The sequence below is a fragment of the Hevea brasiliensis genome, chromosome 1 (assembly GCF_030052815.1).
Source record: "Hevea brasiliensis isolate MT/VB/25A 57/8 chromosome 1, ASM3005281v1, whole genome shotgun sequence".
Taxonomy (NCBI): domain Eukaryota; kingdom Viridiplantae; phylum Streptophyta; class Magnoliopsida; order Malpighiales; family Euphorbiaceae; genus Hevea; species Hevea brasiliensis.
In genome coordinates, this window is record NC_079493.1 from 121,265,356 (window position 1) to 121,285,903 (window position 20,548).

Below are 20,548 nucleotides of genomic sequence, written 5' to 3' on the forward strand. Positions count from 1 at the left end.
AAATCCAAAATGCAAACGTCTGTTTAATTAATTTAAACTTCTAAATATGGTGCTCCGATCATTTTTATTGTGGCTTGACTCAAAATTTTTGTGTGATGAAAAATAAATTTTTTCAATTTAAGTAGAAAAAAATATTCATCAATTAAATAAATTTATTATGTAGTTTAAAACTTTTATTTAGTATTTTTCTTAATTAAAAGAGATTCTTACTGTAATTAGCATTAAATAGATTAAACCTATAAATAATAACATTGTAGGAGAGTGTACTCAACTTTAATATATATTAAAAAAAAAAAAACCATAAAGTACAAGAGGAAGAATGGTTGTGCATTGCAGTCCATGAAGGGAGAAAGGGTTGTTGTCCGTAGAGAAACAAAACCAATTAGTTATTATACCTATGGGATATTAAAAAGGATAAATCATCTCATAGTGTAATGAGATTAATGGGTAATGATAAAGTCTCAACATGAATGATAACATACTAAGGGTCTATTTGGTATTACTGTTAAAATTGTTGTTAAGAAAATTATTTTTTTAAATATACTAGTTAAAGAGTGTTAAAAAATAATTAAAAATTAAATTCGATCAGTTTTAGTCATAAGAACGTTAAAATAACAAAACAATTTTTTCTAAATTGCTTTTTTCAATAGCATCCAAAATTGTGCTTTTATTCAGAAAAATAATTTCAGACTCTAAAACTCAATGCCAAACAGGACTTAATATATGTAACCTTATGCTAAAAACAAATCACATAAATATTTTTATTGTCTTATTTACTTAATCTTTTTATGAATAACATGTTTCTAAAATCATAAATATAGAAGCAATTGTTCATTGAATTTAGGAGTATAAGCAATTGTTCATTAAATTTATGAGGGTAAGTGTGACGCCCCTTACCCGTCTATTGTATAGCCGAGCAAGAAGTGCCACATTCGGTGCCGGAGCACCCTATCTTGTCTTGTCATGTCTATTGTAAATTTTATGTCCTTTAAATCAAGTAATTTAAGTGTAGAATTTTTTTTTTTATATCTTATTTTTGTGGAGGCCCAAACAGATCCTCCTCTGTTTTATTAGCATCTGGCGGGTTCCACTATCACCTGTTAACATATTCATAGTCATCTCACATATTTCCATATCATATTCTCTTTTATCATATCATTCACAACTATTTATGAGATCTCAAAATGAAGTGTCATCTATTGCATTCATATTGAAATTCATAGATAATAAATTATAAGTTTTCATTTCAAGTCCAAAATAAAATACATCATAAACTAGTAATTACATCATGACTAGACATAATGAACCAAAATACTAGTCTACACATGGGCCCTACCAAAATACAAAAGACTGGTGAGGTGACTACGATCTGGAACTCTGTCCAAATACTCGTGGCGACTCATCGATCTACCTACGCGATGGAAAACCAACGCGCTAAGCATAACGCTTAGTGGTACATAATTTATAATAACAATAATTAAACAATTGAATTAATATTTACAAATCATAAATTCTGGGTCTTTTACATTTTTTTATTACACTTTGGAAACAATTAAAATTATTGGGATCTTTCCTGTTTACTTATTATATATTCAGTATTAATTAATTATTATCAATGCCCAAGAAACCTATAACAAATTATAAAAGCTGGATACACGGGAGTATACGGGTTAGACAGCCATATGTCTACCTCAGATACATCGCACGAGGCGCACGAGAGCTTTTAAAGCCAGAAATAAAGTAGGCACAATAGCCAGTAAGTAGGCATATAGCCTATAGAACAATCATATCAGACATATATTGTCAGTTCATGATTTTCTCGGTAGGCAGTACTGCTATCTATAGTCCCTAATTGGTATACCAATTTATCCAAACTAAATAAATAAGTCTAGGTATACTATGGGCAATTAAACATTTTTAATTAATTTAGCACTATTCACTGTTACTATTTTCTAGTACTGTTCATTAGTACCATGAATTTCATATTAATAGGACATTAGTCCCAATTTACATATTCATATAATTTTTAATATTTAATTTTTCTTATGAATATTTTAATTATCATATATAGTATTTTTCTCATGAACCTTTCTTTAGGTTCATGTTGATGTGTTATCTTTATCTAGGAATTTGACTAGGTTAGAATGTCTATTTAGTCACACTTTCTTCATAACAATTGCTCCTCTATGTTTAAACTTGAATTTCAGTTTTTGAATCACTGAATTTGGAGTTATAGAACTCAAGTTATGGTCAAAATACCATAACTGGTCCCTTTGCCTCTAAGCTGTCCAGAATTTACAATTCCTGGTCAATAAACTTTGACCAGTCATTTGATCATTTTATGGTCATTTTTATACTTAGGTTCCTTCACAAGATATGTTCCTCTATGTCTTAGGGACTCCCAGGTATAATTTCATAAATTTTCAAGCTTGGTATAGTGAGTTATAGTCAGTGTATTAACCTGGACTCTCAGTCCTATAAGGGCAATAACCAACTTCAGGGCAGTATATTTGACCCTCTTTTTAGGGTATTTACACTTAGAATTTGGTAAAAGTGTCTAAATCAATGTTGTATCCCTAAGTGTCATGTTTCCAGATCATATTGGACATCTCAAATGGAATTTCCTAGTGGGAGTTATGGCCAAATGAACACACAGGTATCAAATAGCATTCTGGGTTCAACTTAACATTTTCTAGATTTCAATTCCTAACTTTGGCTAATATTTTCCCTATGATGCAATGGTTTCTAGAGCTTGATCAAAACATAAAAATTATTGTGCTATGTCTTATAAAACTTTTGGCACTAGTTTCACTCAATTTGCAGCTTTGGAGGCCAAGTTATGGCATTTTTGCCAAAACTGGTCAAGCATACCAAAGGAACAGTATTTTGGATAATTTCCGAGTTGGCAGTTTTAGTGACTCAACTTGTGCTAACAATTTGAATTGGTTAAAGGCAAAACTGGATTAAGTGGTCTTCATGAAAAGTATAGCCCTATGTCTAAAATTTCCATGGGTAAAATTTTAGGTCATTTGGACCAGTATAGAGAGAGTTATGACCAAATGAACAGGTACTGTTCATTTAGTCATTTTCTGGGTTGGCAGTTTCAGTGACCCAACTTGTGCTAACAATTTGAATTTGTTAAATGCAAAACTGGGTTAAGTGGTCCTCATGAAAAGTGTAGCCCTATGTCTAAACTTTCCATGGGTAAAATTTTACGTCATTTGGACCAGTATAAAGAGAGTTATGACCAAATGAACACGTACTGTTAATTTGGTCATTTTCTGGGTTGGGTGCAGGGAAATCCGAATTTGGGCAGTATTTAGGTCAAGTTTTGGACAGAATTTGGGCATGGTTTCTCCATGGAAAATGGGCTATTTTGGGTCTAGTTTCACCTCCAATTGGCCTCATACCAATTGGGGTCACACAATTTCATTTATGGCCTAAAATGTACACTGCCCTCAACAAACACAACCTGCAGAAAATTGACACTTTCAAAACTCAATCTCCTCCAACTTCCTTACTTCAATTTGCATGCAATACACTTCTATAAGCAATAATCTCATCCCAATTGGTCAATTTCAACATTTTACACAAAGTCCTCAACATTTACACAAACCCTAGTTTTTAAAGTTTCAAATTTACACAAACACTACACAATCAAACACCCAAACATTTCAACTAATCACATATTCTCATGGAATCATTTTTCATCACTTAAAAGCAATAAACTTCAAGTTCCATGGCTACCAAAAATTCAAGGGTTCTTTCCTCTAGATTTTCTTTTTATTTTAATGGTATTTATGCTTAGCTAAACATGCTTTTCATGTTTAATAAAGAGAAGAAGAGGGATTAGTGCACTAACCTCTTGTGACCCACTTCAAACTTTAATCTTTCTTCTTCTTATGGGTATCTAAATCTTCCTTATGGTGTGGGCTAAATTTTTTGTGAAGGGGTCTATGGGTTTTGGTGAGTGAAAGCTTGGGAAATCAAGCTTTAAGCTTGATAACAATGGTGGGGAGGGAGAGACAAAGGGAGACGGCAAGGAGGGAGAGAGAAGAGGAAGAAGAAGATGGTTGGTGGGGTTTTGTCTCTTGTGGGTATTTATATATATACATTTATGTGTACTTTATTGTTTTTAAATTTCATAAATCTATTTCCTTTCTTTTCTTTTCTTTTCTTTTCTTTTCTTTCCTTTTCTTTTCTTTTCTTTTCTTTTCTTCTTCTTTCTCTTCTCATTTTTCAATTTCAAATTCATAAAATTAATTTATGTTAATTATTCTATTTCCAAATTTTAATTTGACATTTAAGTCAAAATTCACCTCTAGGGGTGAAATGACTAAAATGCCTTTCATGGTGCCCATCGGATTATTTTTATTATTTTTGTACCAATTTATAAATTCTCTAAACTTTAATTTTTTTTCTCTACATTTTTCCTATATTTTCTTAACATTTTTTTTTCTTCAATTTATGCCTCCTCACTATAGTCTAGGTGTAGTTTCAGACATTTTAACTGTCCGACCAGACATTTTAACTGTCCGAACAGACATTAGTTGTCGGAACAGTGAAATGTACGGACTACCTATGGTGATGGCGTTACAGTAAGATCAACTATTTTATGAGTAACAATACACATGTACCGAGAGTATTCAATAATTTATCAATAAATTTAGTTGTATAAATTCCATAATTGATTAAGTAGAAAACATGTAATATTTTGTTATATATAATTTTTATGCTGCAGAAAACAGAGTGAACAAACATAGCATAAAAAAACAAAATATGAAAAAATAAATTTAAGAAATCAATTTAAGTTTTTTGCAATAATCTCTCAGCAAATTTATTGGTTTCTCTTCTTTAAAGCCCAACTAATTCCAACAACGGAAACCTCTTAAAAGAAAATCAAATCTAGATGAATTTTTACAAAGTTCTTAGCATGCATGGGAGAACTAGACATATAGCCAAGAATCTGCAGACGTAACACACAATACAAGAGTATTTTTCAAAAACTCCAACCATATGCTAAATTCATAAGACCATTAATTTCATGCTAAAACTCTCAGATGCCAAACCATTCGATTGTTCATCCACTTAATAACTAGATTTAAAACAATCTTAAGTCAAAAAGAATGAGGGAAATGATAGGTTGCTTGGTGAGAAAAGATGTTCGGGTCGTGAACTTGAGACCGCTCATCCAATAAACAGAGTTCCTGAAAAGTTGATGAAGAAACTGTTATTTTAAAATTTCATATCTCACCTTTAAAAACCTCCTCTAAACATAGTGTTAACAAAAATAAGAAATGAACTTTTAAATTGTGCAGGAAATTGTTGTCATTACCAGCCTTATCCTTTGCAGGACTATATCCTTCAAGAACTCGAACTACCTACATGGCATACACTTGCACATTAACTGTGTAATCTCTCAATTTTTGAATGCCTTTGACAGAAAAATTATATAGTTTCATTTGAATAGGAATAGGTGTGCATTTGAAATTATTGAGAATTTAGATTTATAAATTATTAATTTTCAACATTATATTAAATTTCAATATCTCATCATTTGAAATACACAAAGAACCAAATCAAATTATAGAAAAAAGACTCTAAAATGCGCTAATCAAAAAAGTTTTTACCTCTTTCATTTGCGGGCGAGACTTAAAAGGATTATAAACACAAGCTGCAGTGCAAGAAATCATCCATTCCATTTCACTTCTATCATAGCTTTGCAAATTTGAATCAACAAAGTCTATATATTGTCCATTCAAAGCTTGTGTAATTCGAGTTTTTGCCTAAATATTGACAAAAAAAAAAAATCCATCAAAACTTAGGTATAACTTTCTACCATATTTGCAAATGCATGCTAATCTTAAGAATTTTGATTAGCATGTAGATTTTTTTTTTTTGACAATGACTAAAATGCGCAACTTTCCATATTTATGCATAAGAGTGTTAGTATTACTACATTTTTTTTATTATTCTGTATGATAAATAAAAAATTTAATTATAAATAAATGTCATTTAAAAAGTTGAAAGATCGAAATATATAAATAATTTGTAAATTTTAACATTTTAATATCTAATTTTTTTTCTATTTTCCATTTAAATAACTACATAAGACTCAGTTGCTAGCAACTCGTCGTGAAAACTCTTTAGTGACAAATGCATTATAAACCCGTCGCTAATCTATGTTATTAGCGATGAAACTATTTGTTCGTCACTAAAGATTCTATTTTCTTGTAGTAATTATTACATGCCGTCATTACATTTTTAGTAAAAAATAGAAGTTTGAATTTAACCCCTCAATAAAATGATTCTAAATTCATCTCTAACGAAAATATACATTACCTTATAAATCAAAATTTTATATGGAATGAGGTAAAAAAAAAAAAAAAAGGGCATGCATCAATAAAACTTCAAAGAACTTTGAAATTTAATATGCTTTGGCTTTGTCTCTAAATAAAAAGACCAAAATCTAAAAATATAAAGACTTATTCATCAAATAAATCTAAACATTTACGTTAGTTGCTGATTATATCTAAATTAGAGAGAGAGAGAGAGAGAGAGAGAGAGAGAGAGAGAGAACACAAGATAGGTAGAGGAATCGAGAGAAAAAGATGAATCAAATAAAAAAAATTAAAAAGAATATAAAAGATATTCAATTGTGGTTTGGCTTATATAAAAGAATATAAATTTTATATTACTTTAATATTATATAGAGGATAGACTAGTGTCATACCCAACTAACGATGTCAATGCCTTGATATTTAGGTTTTCTTCCAGTGATAAGTTCTAGAAGCACCACGCCAAAAGAATAAACATCTGACTTACTAGATATCCTTCCGGAATGCTCTGGATCTATATAACTACAAGTAAAAGATTTGGGTTGAGAAATGTTTCAAGAAAATGAAAATCCTTGCTTAGAGAAGCCTGAATTATTGAGTTTTTCTTGGTTATAATTGTATTTTATTTTATTTTTTTTTACACTACCAGAAAAATAAAAATTAAACATGAAAAGAAAATGTTCCCTGTAATGCTATATATGGATCATAATGCCACCTAATTTCTTCTCTAATATGGATGGAAAAATATAATCATTTTATCTCTAATTTCTAGTTTTCTTATAGTGTTGTTATTCCACATATAGATCATAAGACCACCTAAAAAAACATCATAATAGCAATGTAATTAAGTAATAAGAAAAATTAATTGTATCTTACACTTCAGTTCCCGCAATTGATCTTGAGAGATGAGTAACAGTATCTGGAAAAAATAAGGCAAGTCCAAAATCGGCAATCTAAACAGAATTATCCAAGTATATTAGTGGATTGATTGTGCCATAGGTAATATAATTTGGCATCAAATACAACAAAAAAATGACAAAAATGTTACTTATGAATTACATCCAATTATGAAATTTAACTCCAATATTTTGTTATAGTATATAACTAATTATATAGGTAACACTTTTGTTTGTAATTAAATTATATATCTCACCTTTGGTTCAAAATTAATATCGAGAAGAATGTTATCTGGTTTGATATCTCTGTGAATAATCTTGGGAGATGCTGAAGATATATAGATATTGTGAGAGTAGAAAATTTTGAAAGGAAACGCTAATAACACAATTTTTATTATTATTTTTTAAAAAAGCATCAATAGCTCTATTAAAATCATATAAAATGTAGCAAGCAGTGATCGGTTACTCACAGTGCTCATGCAGATATTCCAATCCTTTTGCAGAGCCTATGGCAATTTTCCTTCTTGTTGGCCAATCCAAAATCTCCTTTCCTCCTCCTATGATGCAATTTCTTATGTAAGATCTTAAATCATAATTCTTATTGGTATACATGAATATCTCAGGAAATGAAAAATAACTCACCATGTAAATGAAATCTCAAGGATTTATTGAGACAATACTCTAAAACAAGCAATGCATTGGCTCCTTCAATGCAGTAGCCAAGCAGCTTAACAAGATTACAGTGACGGACACTGTTAATGATCGCAATCTCATGAACCAATTCTTCTCTGGTCTGTTCTTGGAAATAGTTAAGTTTCTTAATAGCAAGGATTTCACCATGTAGGGCACCCTTAAAGACTTGACCAAAACCACCCTGGCCAAGGATGTAGTCGTTGGAGAAATGACCAGTTGCTTTTGATAGTTGTTCATAACTATATTGCGTTGGTCCAATATTACTAGACATTCCAGAGGGAAAAGCCGTCAAAAGCTGCAGGTATGCAAGCCACAACCACTTCAATAAAAGTCGACAATATCACACAAGGGAGGTTTCTTGCAATTATGTATACATGTATGTTGTAAGAACAAAGACACCAAACACTCACAACTGTTCGTACCATAATTATTAAATTTAGAATGAATCAATCGGTTAAATCGGTGAATTAATTTTTAAATCGATTTGATTTTATAATTGAACTAAATAAGAAAATGACTCGGTGTGACCGATCGATCTAACAATTAAACTAATAAATCAGTGTGATCCGATTGATTCGACCAGTTTAATTATTCAATAGAATATTTTTTCTTTAATGTTAGTATAGAGAATTAAATTCAAAATCTCATAAAAAAAATTTTTAAAATCAAAATCAATTGAGCTAGTTTAGTAGTTATATGTTTTTTATTTCAATATATTTATTTTTTAACATATATTAAAAAAAAATTACACATTTATAGAAATTTTTATGCATTATATTGCTTAAATATTTTTATATAAAATTTAAAAACATTATTAAAATTTATTAAATATAACTTAACAAATATTAAAGTTTTATTTTAAATAATTAAAATTTAATTAATTATATTTATTTATATGGATAGATATTATGTTTAATTAATTTTTATATATTTAATTAATTTTTAATGATAATTAAATTACTACCCATTCGCTCGATCCCTTCGTCGGATCAACCTCCAGGCCGGATTGTACAGAGGCGCTTAGACTCCCATCGTCGGACACAGAAGCTCTGGGTGAAGAACCTTCCTCTGACCCTTCTCGAACTGGTGATGGTGGTCCAGGAGAAGCAACATAAACAACCTTCAATTTGCACTCTTCAACAAGATGCCCTGCCTCTTTATTGAACTAAGAATCAGAAAATTGTAAAAACCCATTAGTGCAACCATAAATTAAGTTGGTAGGACCAAAAAAAAAAAAAAGGATAAAAGAGTACTTACCATCTCTGCATTGACATCCTTTGCGGCAGCTTTACGGCTTGCAACTACACTCTGAACTAAAAACTTGTCCTTGCATTGCATATTAGGAGGCGCCTTCTTTTGTGCTTGCATTGTAACTGATTTAAGTAAATTGACAATCAATCGCCAAATAACTTAACACAGAATGAGTGACCATGGCTGATCAGTAAATCAAACACTAATGAAAGACAAGTGTCATGTAAACACAATGAGGTAATTGGAAAAAGAGGGAGACAAAAGACCTGTAACATCACAAGTGGACCTTGGCGAGACAACCCCAACATTAGGCCTAACACAGTACTTTTTCGGATTCGTCGTCATAACCTAAAGTTACCAGCCAAATGAAAATTACAAAACTCATGGGCACAAGAAGTCCCAAAAAAGTACCGAAAGGATTACAATAAATGCCTGAAAAATTTTGAAACTAATTAAATACCTTGAAAGCCACATAATTCTCGCTCTTATTTAACAGCAGTAGGGAACAAGAGATCTGCTTCTTCACTTCAACTTGTCCGGAGAAAATAAAATAAAAAAGACAAATTTAGAAAAAAAAAAATCGAAGGAGGAAAAGCAAAAACAAGAATCTGAAAACAGGGGGAGGCAGGCAGCTTAGCCAGGCAAAACTTAGTTGTGAAGGAGCTTACATGGAAATTGAAGCTCCTGAGGCTCGACGCTTAGAAGGCAGCCAGTATCCATTCCGTTGCGATCGGCGATTAAGCGACGGAGAGAGCAAGGGATACAAGTAAAAACGAGAGAGAGAGCAAAGCCGAAGAAACAACGTCCGAAACAGCGCCTGCCTCGGTTGGGTTTAGTGTTTTTTTTTTTTTTATTTTTTTTTTTTTTATAATTAAAATAATGGCTGTGGGTACGATGGAATGTCAATTAAAAAAAACTGTGTATGCGCAGTTTTATTCATACATTTCTTCATTTTGTCGTCGGGGAAATTACATCTTTGAAAAAAAATATATTTTTCTAATTTTTTTCATCTGGACAAGCAAGAAAGGAATATCATATTCTTGCAATTTTTCATCTTTTGATAAAATTTAATATACTGTATATATAAAAAAAAATAATCAATTCTGTCAATCTATAAGTAATCATAAAATAATATAAAAAAATTATTTTTTAATATAAAAAAGATAAAAATAATATTCAAAAAATTAAATAAAAATAATTAAATAATTTTTAAAAAATACAAATTCAGATTTAATCTTCATCCAAGAATATATTTATCAAAAAATTATAATTTTGAAATATAAAAATTAATTAATTAATTTTATTAAAATAATAAAATTAAATAATAGTATTTTAAATTGACCGCATTAACTAATTAAAAATTTTATGAGGGTTAAATGATTTAATAAAAATAAAATATAAAATTAAATAATACAAATTTTAAGTAATTAAAATACATAACGTTTTTCTCAAAATAAAATTATATTTATCGAATTAATTTAATTTATTTTTTAATTGAAAAAAAGAAAGCTTATGCGTTGTCGTTGAGCGTAGAACATTAGACGTCGAAGCGCGTGGAATTGTGGAGTTGGAATTAGTCCAAGCATTCAATTATATGAGAGAGAATTATTAAAAAAAAAACCTTCTAATGTCCTATCTATCTATCTATGATATAAAATAATCATGTTTAGACTTGTCGAATATTAAAATTCATATTTCAATATCTTATTACAATAATAGACCTACCGAACTAGACCAACACAAAGGTCTTTAATTGGTTTTCCCAATAAATAAATTATAGCTTATTTATATATTCATGAAATTAAGAGTAAGCATTCGATTTAAATCGAATCAAACTAAAACGAATAGAATTAAATCATAAAAATTAAATTACATATTTTAGAAAATCGAACCGAATCAAAATGAATAAAAAATTAAATCAAATCGAATTACTCTATTTTGATTCGGTTCTTTTTATTGATTGTTTAATCGAGACTTGATTTTCAAGTTATTTAGTATGATTTTGACATTGGTTTGAACATAATAACCATTTATCAATGAAATTAAATAATTTATATATTTATAATTACATATAATTCATAAATTCTCTATAAAAATAAATCAATTAAAAAATAATAAAACTATTCGGTTTGGTTCGGTTGAATCGATTTTTTTTTTAAATCGAACCAAACTGAAATAAATAAAATTTTTATAATATAAAATTGAACCGAACTGAATTATCTTTAAAACCAAATCAAATTATCTAATTAAGTCCGTTCGATTTATTTAGTTTAATCCGAATAATGCTCACCCCTACATGAAATCACTGTAAAAGTCATTATTCAGAAAATTCTATTCATCTCTTCAAACTTTTTTAAAATCTTTATTTTGTGCCCTTAAATAAAAAAATATAATTTTAATTAAGTTAGTAAGTTACTTTTTAATTACTGAATTTTGTGCCCTTAAATAAAATGTTAAAAATATAATGTTATCATCTTATTATTAGATTAATTGCCTATTCTAATTTATCCTCTTATTAATATATTAATTGGCTTTGCTATTTATGTCTATTATAATAATAACATATATATTTTGCTTTTAAAATTATTATCGATTGATGAATTTGAGCAAAGAAAGAGCAGTAAGCACAATTTAGAATATCTACATTGTTAAATTGCAAGATTTAGACAAATTTTCATCTTAAAAATCACTTATAAGGCGATGAATTTTTGTCCATTAAAAATTTGTCACTAAAACCTTCAGCAACAGTAAAATGACTATCAACGACGGACTTATTTTTAGTTGTTAAAAGCCTTTTTATTAATTAAGGGGGTGTTTGGTTCACCTATTAGGTACAGTTGATAGCTGAATTACACACAAATATGTGAATTATAGTGTTTGGTAAGTTAAAAAAATAAAGTTGATGGGCAGCTGATATGGTATCCATCAGTTGCAGTTTGTATCAGTTATATTTTTAGAGCTGTTTTTCATCAGCTGATAGCTGATTTGATTTTATTTTTTATTTTGACTATACTATCATTTTTTAGTTAACTCAAAAATTAATATTATTAATACTTTTATATTTTTTATTTATAATTTTAATATTTTAATTAACGCATTTTAACTTCATTAAAATATTTTTTATTAATAACATAAAATATAAAATATTTATTTATATATAAAAATTTAAAATTAATTATAAATTTTTTCTTTATCAATTATAATAATTACTTTATTATTTTATCTATTTTTTTAAAATTATTTAATTATTTTTTAAAAAAATTTAATTATTTTCTTATTTCAATAATAAAATAAATGATATATATAATAGATTAATAATTTTATATTTATTTTAATAATATAATAAATGATATAATATATTAATTATATATTTAATTTATTAATAAAAAATTAATATAATATAATAAATTTATAATTTTATATTTATTTTAATAATAAAATAAATTATATAATATATACTCTTATTAGTCATTTCACATATCAACAGCAATGGCTAAATATAGTTTTACCAAACACTTAACATAAATCAGTTATCATCAACTACCAGTTATCAGCTAACAATTGACAATCGTATTCAACAGTTAAACCATACAGCCTCTAATTTAGTTATGCTAATGACCATATCATTTGTGACACAACTATATATAATAAGTAAATGAGTGAAAACAAATTGTCCAAGCTAGGTTGATAGTAGAATATATGATATTCTATTCAAATTTCATCATCACAATATATATTGAGGATAGTAAAAGACTTTTCATTCGTTGATTAATTAATATATTCCATTAATTTAGCTGTAACGCTCCTGGATTTTATTAATTATTTTATATTGACGTAGCCCGTGGGATGAATCTCCCATACGTTGACCAAGCCTCTCCCAACATGCAAATATTTTTTTATAATTAGTTTTAATTAAAATTTAATTTAGGAACACATAATTTAAAAAACGAATTCATTATAATTAAGTCTTATTAATAATATACAACTATTTGTGCATATGGAGAAATTTTTATTTAAATTCATTTTATTATAAATTTAAAATATATACATATGTAAGACTTATATATTTAATAAATAAATTTTATTATATATTTTGTATTTATAGTATATTAGATTTAGATAAAAAAAAAAGGCATATGCGGAATTCCCACTGGAAAAGGAATAAAAAAAAATCTTAAGTCAAAAGGAATGAGGGAAATGATAAGTTGTTTGGTAAAAAAAGTTGTTCGGTTTGTGAACCTGAGACTGCTTATCTAGTAGACAGAGTTCATAAAAAGTTGACGGAAAGACTGTTGCTTTAAAATTTCATATATTACCTTTAAAAACCCTCCTCTTAAACATAGTGTTAACAAAAATAAAAATAAAATTTTAAATTGTGAAGGAAATTGTTGTTATTACCTTCAAGAGCTCGAACTATCTGCATGGCATATACTTATACATCAACTGTCTAATATCTCAATTTTTGAATGCCTTTGACGGAAAAATAATGTAGTTTCATTTTAATAGGTGTAGGTGTGCATTTGAAATTATTGAGAATTTAGATTTATAAATTATTAATTTTCAACATAATATTAAATTTAAATATTTTATCATTTAAAATACACATAGAACCAAATAAAATTATAGAAAAAAGAGTCTCTAAAATGTGCTAATCAAAAAAGTTTTTACCTCTTTCATTTGTGAGTGAGACTCAAAAGGATTATAAATACAAGTTACAGCATGAGAAAGGATAAATTTTGACAACTGTCTCTGAACTTATCTAGTTATAATATTACAGTCCCCCAACTTAAAAATATAACATAAAACCCCATCAACTTTTAATTTTTGCTCAATAAAATCTCTCTAACCTAAAATTATTGGTTTTTCAGTTAGACACCGACCTGGATAGTCCCAGTATGGAGCTTAGTCAGTATTTCTCTTTTCTTTCTCAAACTATGTGTAAATTGAATCCTTCTTATTTCTGTAGATAAAATAATTTTTCATATATAAAAAGAATAATTTTACATTTTACATAAGAGAGGAGAGATAAATATTGACTAATCACCATGCGGGAGCTGTTCACATTAGTTTTTAACTGAAAAATTAGTAATTGAAAGTCAAAGGAATTTTACTTTGTAAAATTTGAAAGTTTATGGGGTTTTATGTTTTATTTTTAAAGTTGAAGGATTATAGTGTTACAATTATATAAATTCAAGGATAGTTGTTGAAATTTATCCGCATAAGAAATCATCCATTTCATTTCACTTCTATCATAGCTTTGCAAATTTGAATCAACAAAGTCTATATATTGTCTGTTCAAAGCTTGAGTAATTCGAGTTTTTGCCTAAATATTGATAAAACAGAAAAAAAAAAGTTTCATCAAAACTAAGGTACAATTTTCTACCATATCTGCAAATGCACGCTAATCTTAAGCATATAGATTTTTTTTTTTTAACAATGACTAAAATGTGCAACTTTCAATATTTATGCATAAGAGTGTTAGTATTAATATTATTTTGCATGATAAACAAAAAATTCAATTATAAATAAATGTCATTTAAAAAGTTGGAACCATAGAAATACATAAATAATTTGTAAATTTTAACATTTTAATATCCAATTTTTTTTTCTATTTTCCATTTAAATAACTACATAAAACACATACAATTATGATTTTCATTCTATTTTAACTTCAAACCCAAAAAATAAAATACATCACTTTTAGCGACAACTTACAATAGTCACTAAAAACTCGTCATGAAACTCTTTAGTGACGAATACATTGTAAGTCCATCACTAATCTATGTTATTAGCGATGAAACTGTCAGTTCGTCGCTAAAGATTCTGTTTTTTTGTAGTAATTATAACATGCCGTTATTACATTTTTAGTAAAAAAACAGAAGTTTGAATTTAACCCCTCTATAAAATGATTCTAAATTCGTCTCTAACGAAAATATATATTAGCTTACAAATCAAATTTTATATGGAATGAGGTAAAAAAAAAAAAGCATTTATCAACGAAACTTCAAAGAACTTTAAATTTTAATATGCTTTGACTCTACCTCTAAATACAAGACCAAAATCTAAAAATATAAAGGCCTATTGGTCAAATAAATCCAAACATTTACGTTGATTGGCTGCTGATTATATCAAAATTAGAAAGAGAGAAAGATGAATCAAATAAAAAAAATAGAAAGAATATAAAAATATTCAATTGTGGAAGCTTATGTAAAAAAATATAAATTTTATATTACTTTAATATTATATAGAGGATAGACTAGTGTCATACCTAACTAACGATGTCAATACCTTGATATTTAGGTTTTCTTTCAGTAATAAGTTTTAAAAGCACCGCGTCATAAGAATAAACATCTGACTTGCTAGATATCTTTCTGGAATGCTTTGTGTCACGACCCGGTCCCATGGGCCAGACCGGCACTAGGAGTTGGACCGGTATAAAACCCCCAAGGCCCGTAGTAAGCCTTACTGTTCTCAAATCCATAACTAATGCCCAAAAATTGAGGCCCAATATGTAAATAAAATAAAAGTAAAATAATATAATTTTTTTTTTTATTCGGGCCAATCCAACCCGATAACCATAAAAAACTGAAGTCAGGGGAGCCTCGCTCAACCTTGATATCATCATTTATAAATTGTTTAAATATCATACAATCCTCATTTATTAATATCAAGAATTTAAATTAACTCAATTCCTAACATGGTCCATACTACTGCTAACGAGTGCAGAGTTTCTAGATTTCAAATTTAAAAAATAATAAAATAATTAAATAATTGATATTAAACCTGCGAGAAAGAAAGCAGGTTACTCTGGAAAAAAAAAAACTCCTCCTGTAGCCTAGAAAATTAGGGTGAACAGGAGTGAGTTTTCGATTCAGAGAGTAAAATACCTATTTTAAGTACAATTTTTATAGCTATCTAAAACTAATACATCCTAAAGAGTGGAATGCAACACTTTCATAGTTTTCATACAAATCACTTTATAAACAACAAAAAGTAATTTGGAGCACTCACACACCTATATGATATTCAAACAATATATATATATATATATATATATATATATATATATATATATATGGGAGCTGATCCCCTATATAACCCTCTTAAATCCAACCCCTGCCAGCGAATACATCTTAAGTCGGACTTTCTCTTAATAGACTAAATGCGGGAGCCAGCGAGATCATCTTAAGCCATGCCTACCCCGACTTATCCATAAAGGATTGGGTCCCAGCGAGTCAAGCTCCAGCCGCGTCTACCCGTCTTATCTATAACCAATATCACATACGACACGCACACCAACACACGCACACTACTCCAAATTATCATAAAACCACGACAATAATAAATTCATCACATAAATAAAATGCAGTATAGAGCATGCCTAGTAATTAACTATATAACTATATTTATAAGTGATGCATGAGCATGCTTGAATATATAATGATATTGAAATTATAATTAAAATCAGTATCTACTCACAGTACACTAGAGACTATTGTAGAGATTGGGTGAAGGAAGATGGTTGATCCTGATCACCTACATAATTTTATTGTGAATTTATTAGTGCTAATTCAAATAAAAATAAATTTAGAGAGGCAAACACATCCTAATTTAAGCCGAAAATTCGATAGAGTTTCCCCTGTACCTAGGACTTACCCAACCTACAAAAAGATTCAAATAACACTTCTAAACTAAACTCAACCCATATCTCATTAATATCATATAACTCCTCCTGGACCCTCCAAACTAGATAATAATCACAACATCAAATAATTCAATTATAAGGCTTAAAACTAATATTTTTCAAGAACTATCTAAATTAACTTTAAAAATTTTATAAACTTGTCCTGCGGTCCTTAATAACCTTATAAGGCTACTGCAAAAGGAATCATAATTTTCTGATCATTTACGAATATTTTATGAATTTTATTCTAAACCCAGTATGAGATAAAAATTAAGCAATTTAAAGTTCAGGTTTACCTATGCAAAATCTGACACCTGGAACAAGTCCAGAATGTCTGAAAACGCTAGGATTGATTATAATATCTGTCACACCTTACCCCTCTATAAGGCATAATATGATCCCGTAGAATACCTAATGAACTATCAAACTTCACCTACTGATAACTCATTAAGTAACATACAAGGGATTTTAAAATAATTTTCTTACTTTTTGGAAGTAGTGAGCATTTTAGTAGGAATTAAAAACATTTAATTGAAGTTTTAAAACTAGTAAAAATTTTTTGTCCATTTTTATTTGTCCGCAAATTTTAGAAAAATTTCGGCAGAGTGCCGTTTGTATTTTGAGAAAATAGTTCCTCGAATACCTAAAAAAAACACTTCCAATAATTGTTCCACAACTCCTAACCCAAAACAACTCAATGTCAGCACAATTCAATTCAATTTCACAACTCAAACAAAAATTTGTCATATCAAAATACTTTACAAATTCATTCACATTGAATATAGTACTTAATTTACAAATACAGATATTAATTTACAAAAAGAAAATCTAAAATAATATTATTTACTGTACAACTGCTCAACTTTACATTAATACATATGACATTAAACTATTTGCATCAAAATAAACTACAAGTTATAACTAAATATCCGTACAAAAGCCTCCGTGTAGTCCCAAAAATCAGTAGCTCACTCTACTACTTTTTCCTTGTCTCTATCTGCGACAGCAAAGAAAGCTATCGCTGAATATAAAAATACTCAATGGTGCACAATAAAATACAAAATGCGTAATATAAAATATTTATGAATAATTCATAATTCAAAAATCTCACAATCACATTTCATAATTTTTCAAATCACAGTTATAGCAAATCATAATTTTCAAAGTTTAATATAACACAAATTTGATCAAACAATTTAATAATCATAGTGTTGCCAATCAATAACACAACTTAGGCCATGACACAAAATTTTCAAACATGCCGTGTTGTACACCACGACAAGGCAAACTCACCCCACTAATCGAAATCAATGAGGGAGGTGGCTAGCTAGCTAATGAGTACTCATCCAAACTCACCTCAGACTGGCAAGCCAGAAAGGGAAGAATATAGTCAAATATCAAACTCATCCCACAAGTGGAGGATGAACATATTAATATTGTCATGCCAAGTGTGAATTAAAAATAATTTAAATCAAGTTATTCAAATATTTTATGCAAAACACAATAAATTTCTAAAGTCAAATTTCCATCCACAAAGTGGCAACACAGTAGTTCTCAAAACCCATAATTAACACAATAATTTCACAATGTATAACTGAACAAGTTTTCTATGGGAAAAAGATAAATTAAGGTTTATTGTGCACAAACCTAACGTGAGTCGCCTCTAGGCCTTGACTCAGTCTCTTAACCTTCCGGGTCTTTTTTAGTTGAAAGATGAAATTTATAGTGTCTCAGTATCTTATCTCATAATAATTCCAATAATTAATTTATATATGTTCAATTCTAACTCCAATAAACTTAAACTTACATTCTTGAAAATTTTCATGTTGAGGTTACTATTCATGGTACTATTTAAGTCAAAATATTGACTTTCTTATGCTTAATAGGTATGGGAAATCTAATTATATCCACATACCACATTTTGGTTACCTAACTTGTTGGTTTTGGTCATTTTCTCCAATCTTAAGTCTTTTAGGCAAAATTTCAAATTTTCAGTTTTTGTGACCTATTTTGCACTGTTCCATTGGTCATGTTGCTGTTAGAATTTGGCTAAGTTTTCTTCATAGAAATTGTTTCTTATTATCTTAAATTTATTTCCCTTTTTGAATCACTCTATTTGGAGTTTTGTAGCTCAAGTTATAGCCATTGGAACATGGTTGGCTAGATTGGCCTAACCCAGATTTTTTGGGCACCAAAACTGGTTCTGACAGTTTTAGGTCACTAATTTTGGGTGGCTAAATGACTTGGTTAAGGGCATAATTTGGGTTTGTGTTCTTCATGAAAGTTGTAGGTCTATATCTCAGCTTTCTACTGATAAAATTTCAGGTCATTTAGACCTGCCTAACCCAAGTTATGGCCAAATGAACAAACACTATTCATTTGTTCATTTTTGTACAGGGCAGAACACTCAATTTCGAATTTGGTCAATTTGTTCACTATGCTATGGTCACTTTTTAGGCATGATTCCTAAATGAAAAATGTGCCATTTTGTGTCTAGTTTCATTCCCAATTGGCCTCACACCAATTGGGTTGGTAATGACCATATCCAATCCGAATTCAAACTCAATTCCAACACTTCCTACACACCATAATTGGTCACATATGACCATTTTTCAGCTCAAACAAGATCAAACACACCATTTGGCCAATTCTCTAAGTTTTATCTCCCAAACCCTAGGTCCAAAACCTTAACTCATTAATTTTGTTACATTTTACTGAATCAAAACATATAAACATAATTTCTCAACTCATTCAAGCTTTCTAACATGTTTAATTCAATCAAACTCAATCAATTCCTACCACATCTCAAGTTGGCTGAAATTCCATGGAATTCTATACATGTTATTTTTGTTTCATTTTTTCACAATTTCTAATGTAATTCAACTACTTAATTATGAATTTAAACATAAAATTGAAAACTAACCACTAACCTCTTTTATTGAATTTTTTCCTCTTCAAATCTCCTTTCTTTCCTCTTCTTTTTGTTGTCAATAGTTTTACCAAGCTTCAAAAACAAGGTTTAATGAAGGAATTTATGGAATTTATAGTTAATTTTGGGGTTTCAAAAGCTCAAAGAGAGATTTAATGGAAGAAAGGAAAAGAAAAATGAGAGAGAGGAGAGAATAGGTTCATGGCAAGAAGAAGAAGAAAGGGAAAAAAAATGAATTTTCTTTTTTTTTTTTTTTTTTTAATTCTTATTGGCTCCTTTTATGTTGCATTATCTCCCAATTTTCAAATTTTAAAAATTAATATTTATTGTGTCATGGATGATGTCATAAACTTTTTGATTTTTTGATTTTTCACTTCTTTTTCATTTTTTTTTATTTACCTCTTCAATTTAAATCTACATTTCAAAATTTTCATTTCTCAAATTTTATTAGATAGTTAGGTCAAGAGTCAGCTCTAGGGGTAAATTGACCAAATTGCCCCTCGCTGGTTCAATCCGGTTTGCAAGTTATTTGATATTTCTTTCGGATCCCTAACCTAATTATTTGACCTGCTTAACAATTCTTTTTTGTGATTTTCTCTTTTTTACTGTGTTCGCAATAGTCCTAAGGACCGCGGTGTCACATTTTACGGTTCGAAATTTGAGTTTAAATCGACCTCACAGTCCTTCCCGACAAGGTCATCCATTGCTGTGACTCTCGGCTCATTTAACTTCTTGTGTTCTATTTTTCTTATTTATA

At 28.8% G+C, this 20,548-nt stretch overlaps 1 protein-coding gene across 2 annotated transcripts; it reads right to left on the reverse strand.

The window, feature by feature from the left end:
- Positions 1-4,888: 4,888 nt before the first annotated feature.
- On the reverse strand, positions 4,889-9,990 carry LOC110650629 (proline-rich receptor-like protein kinase PERK3). 2 transcript variants are annotated; one of them, XM_058149767.1, is made up of 13 exons: positions 9,847-9,990; positions 9,639-9,709; positions 9,445-9,526; positions 9,185-9,300; positions 8,892-9,092; positions 7,877-8,222; positions 7,705-7,791; positions 7,492-7,562; positions 7,215-7,291; positions 6,734-6,860; positions 5,631-5,786; positions 5,336-5,381; positions 4,889-5,207 (listed from the first exon to the last, which is right to left on the reverse strand). In XM_058149767.1, the coding sequence occupies exons 1-13, from the start codon at positions 9,896-9,898 to the stop codon at positions 5,188-5,190; spliced, it is 1,452 nt and encodes a 483-aa protein (XP_058005750.1). In that variant the 5' UTR covers positions 9,899-9,990; the 3' UTR covers positions 4,889-5,187. The 2 variants fall into 2 exon arrangements, with proteins under 2 accessions (XP_058005750.1, XP_058005756.1); XM_058149773.1 differs by lacking the exon at positions 7,492-7,562 and having other exon boundaries at positions 7,215-7,257.
- Between the last annotated feature and the right edge of the window lie 10,558 nt (positions 9,991-20,548).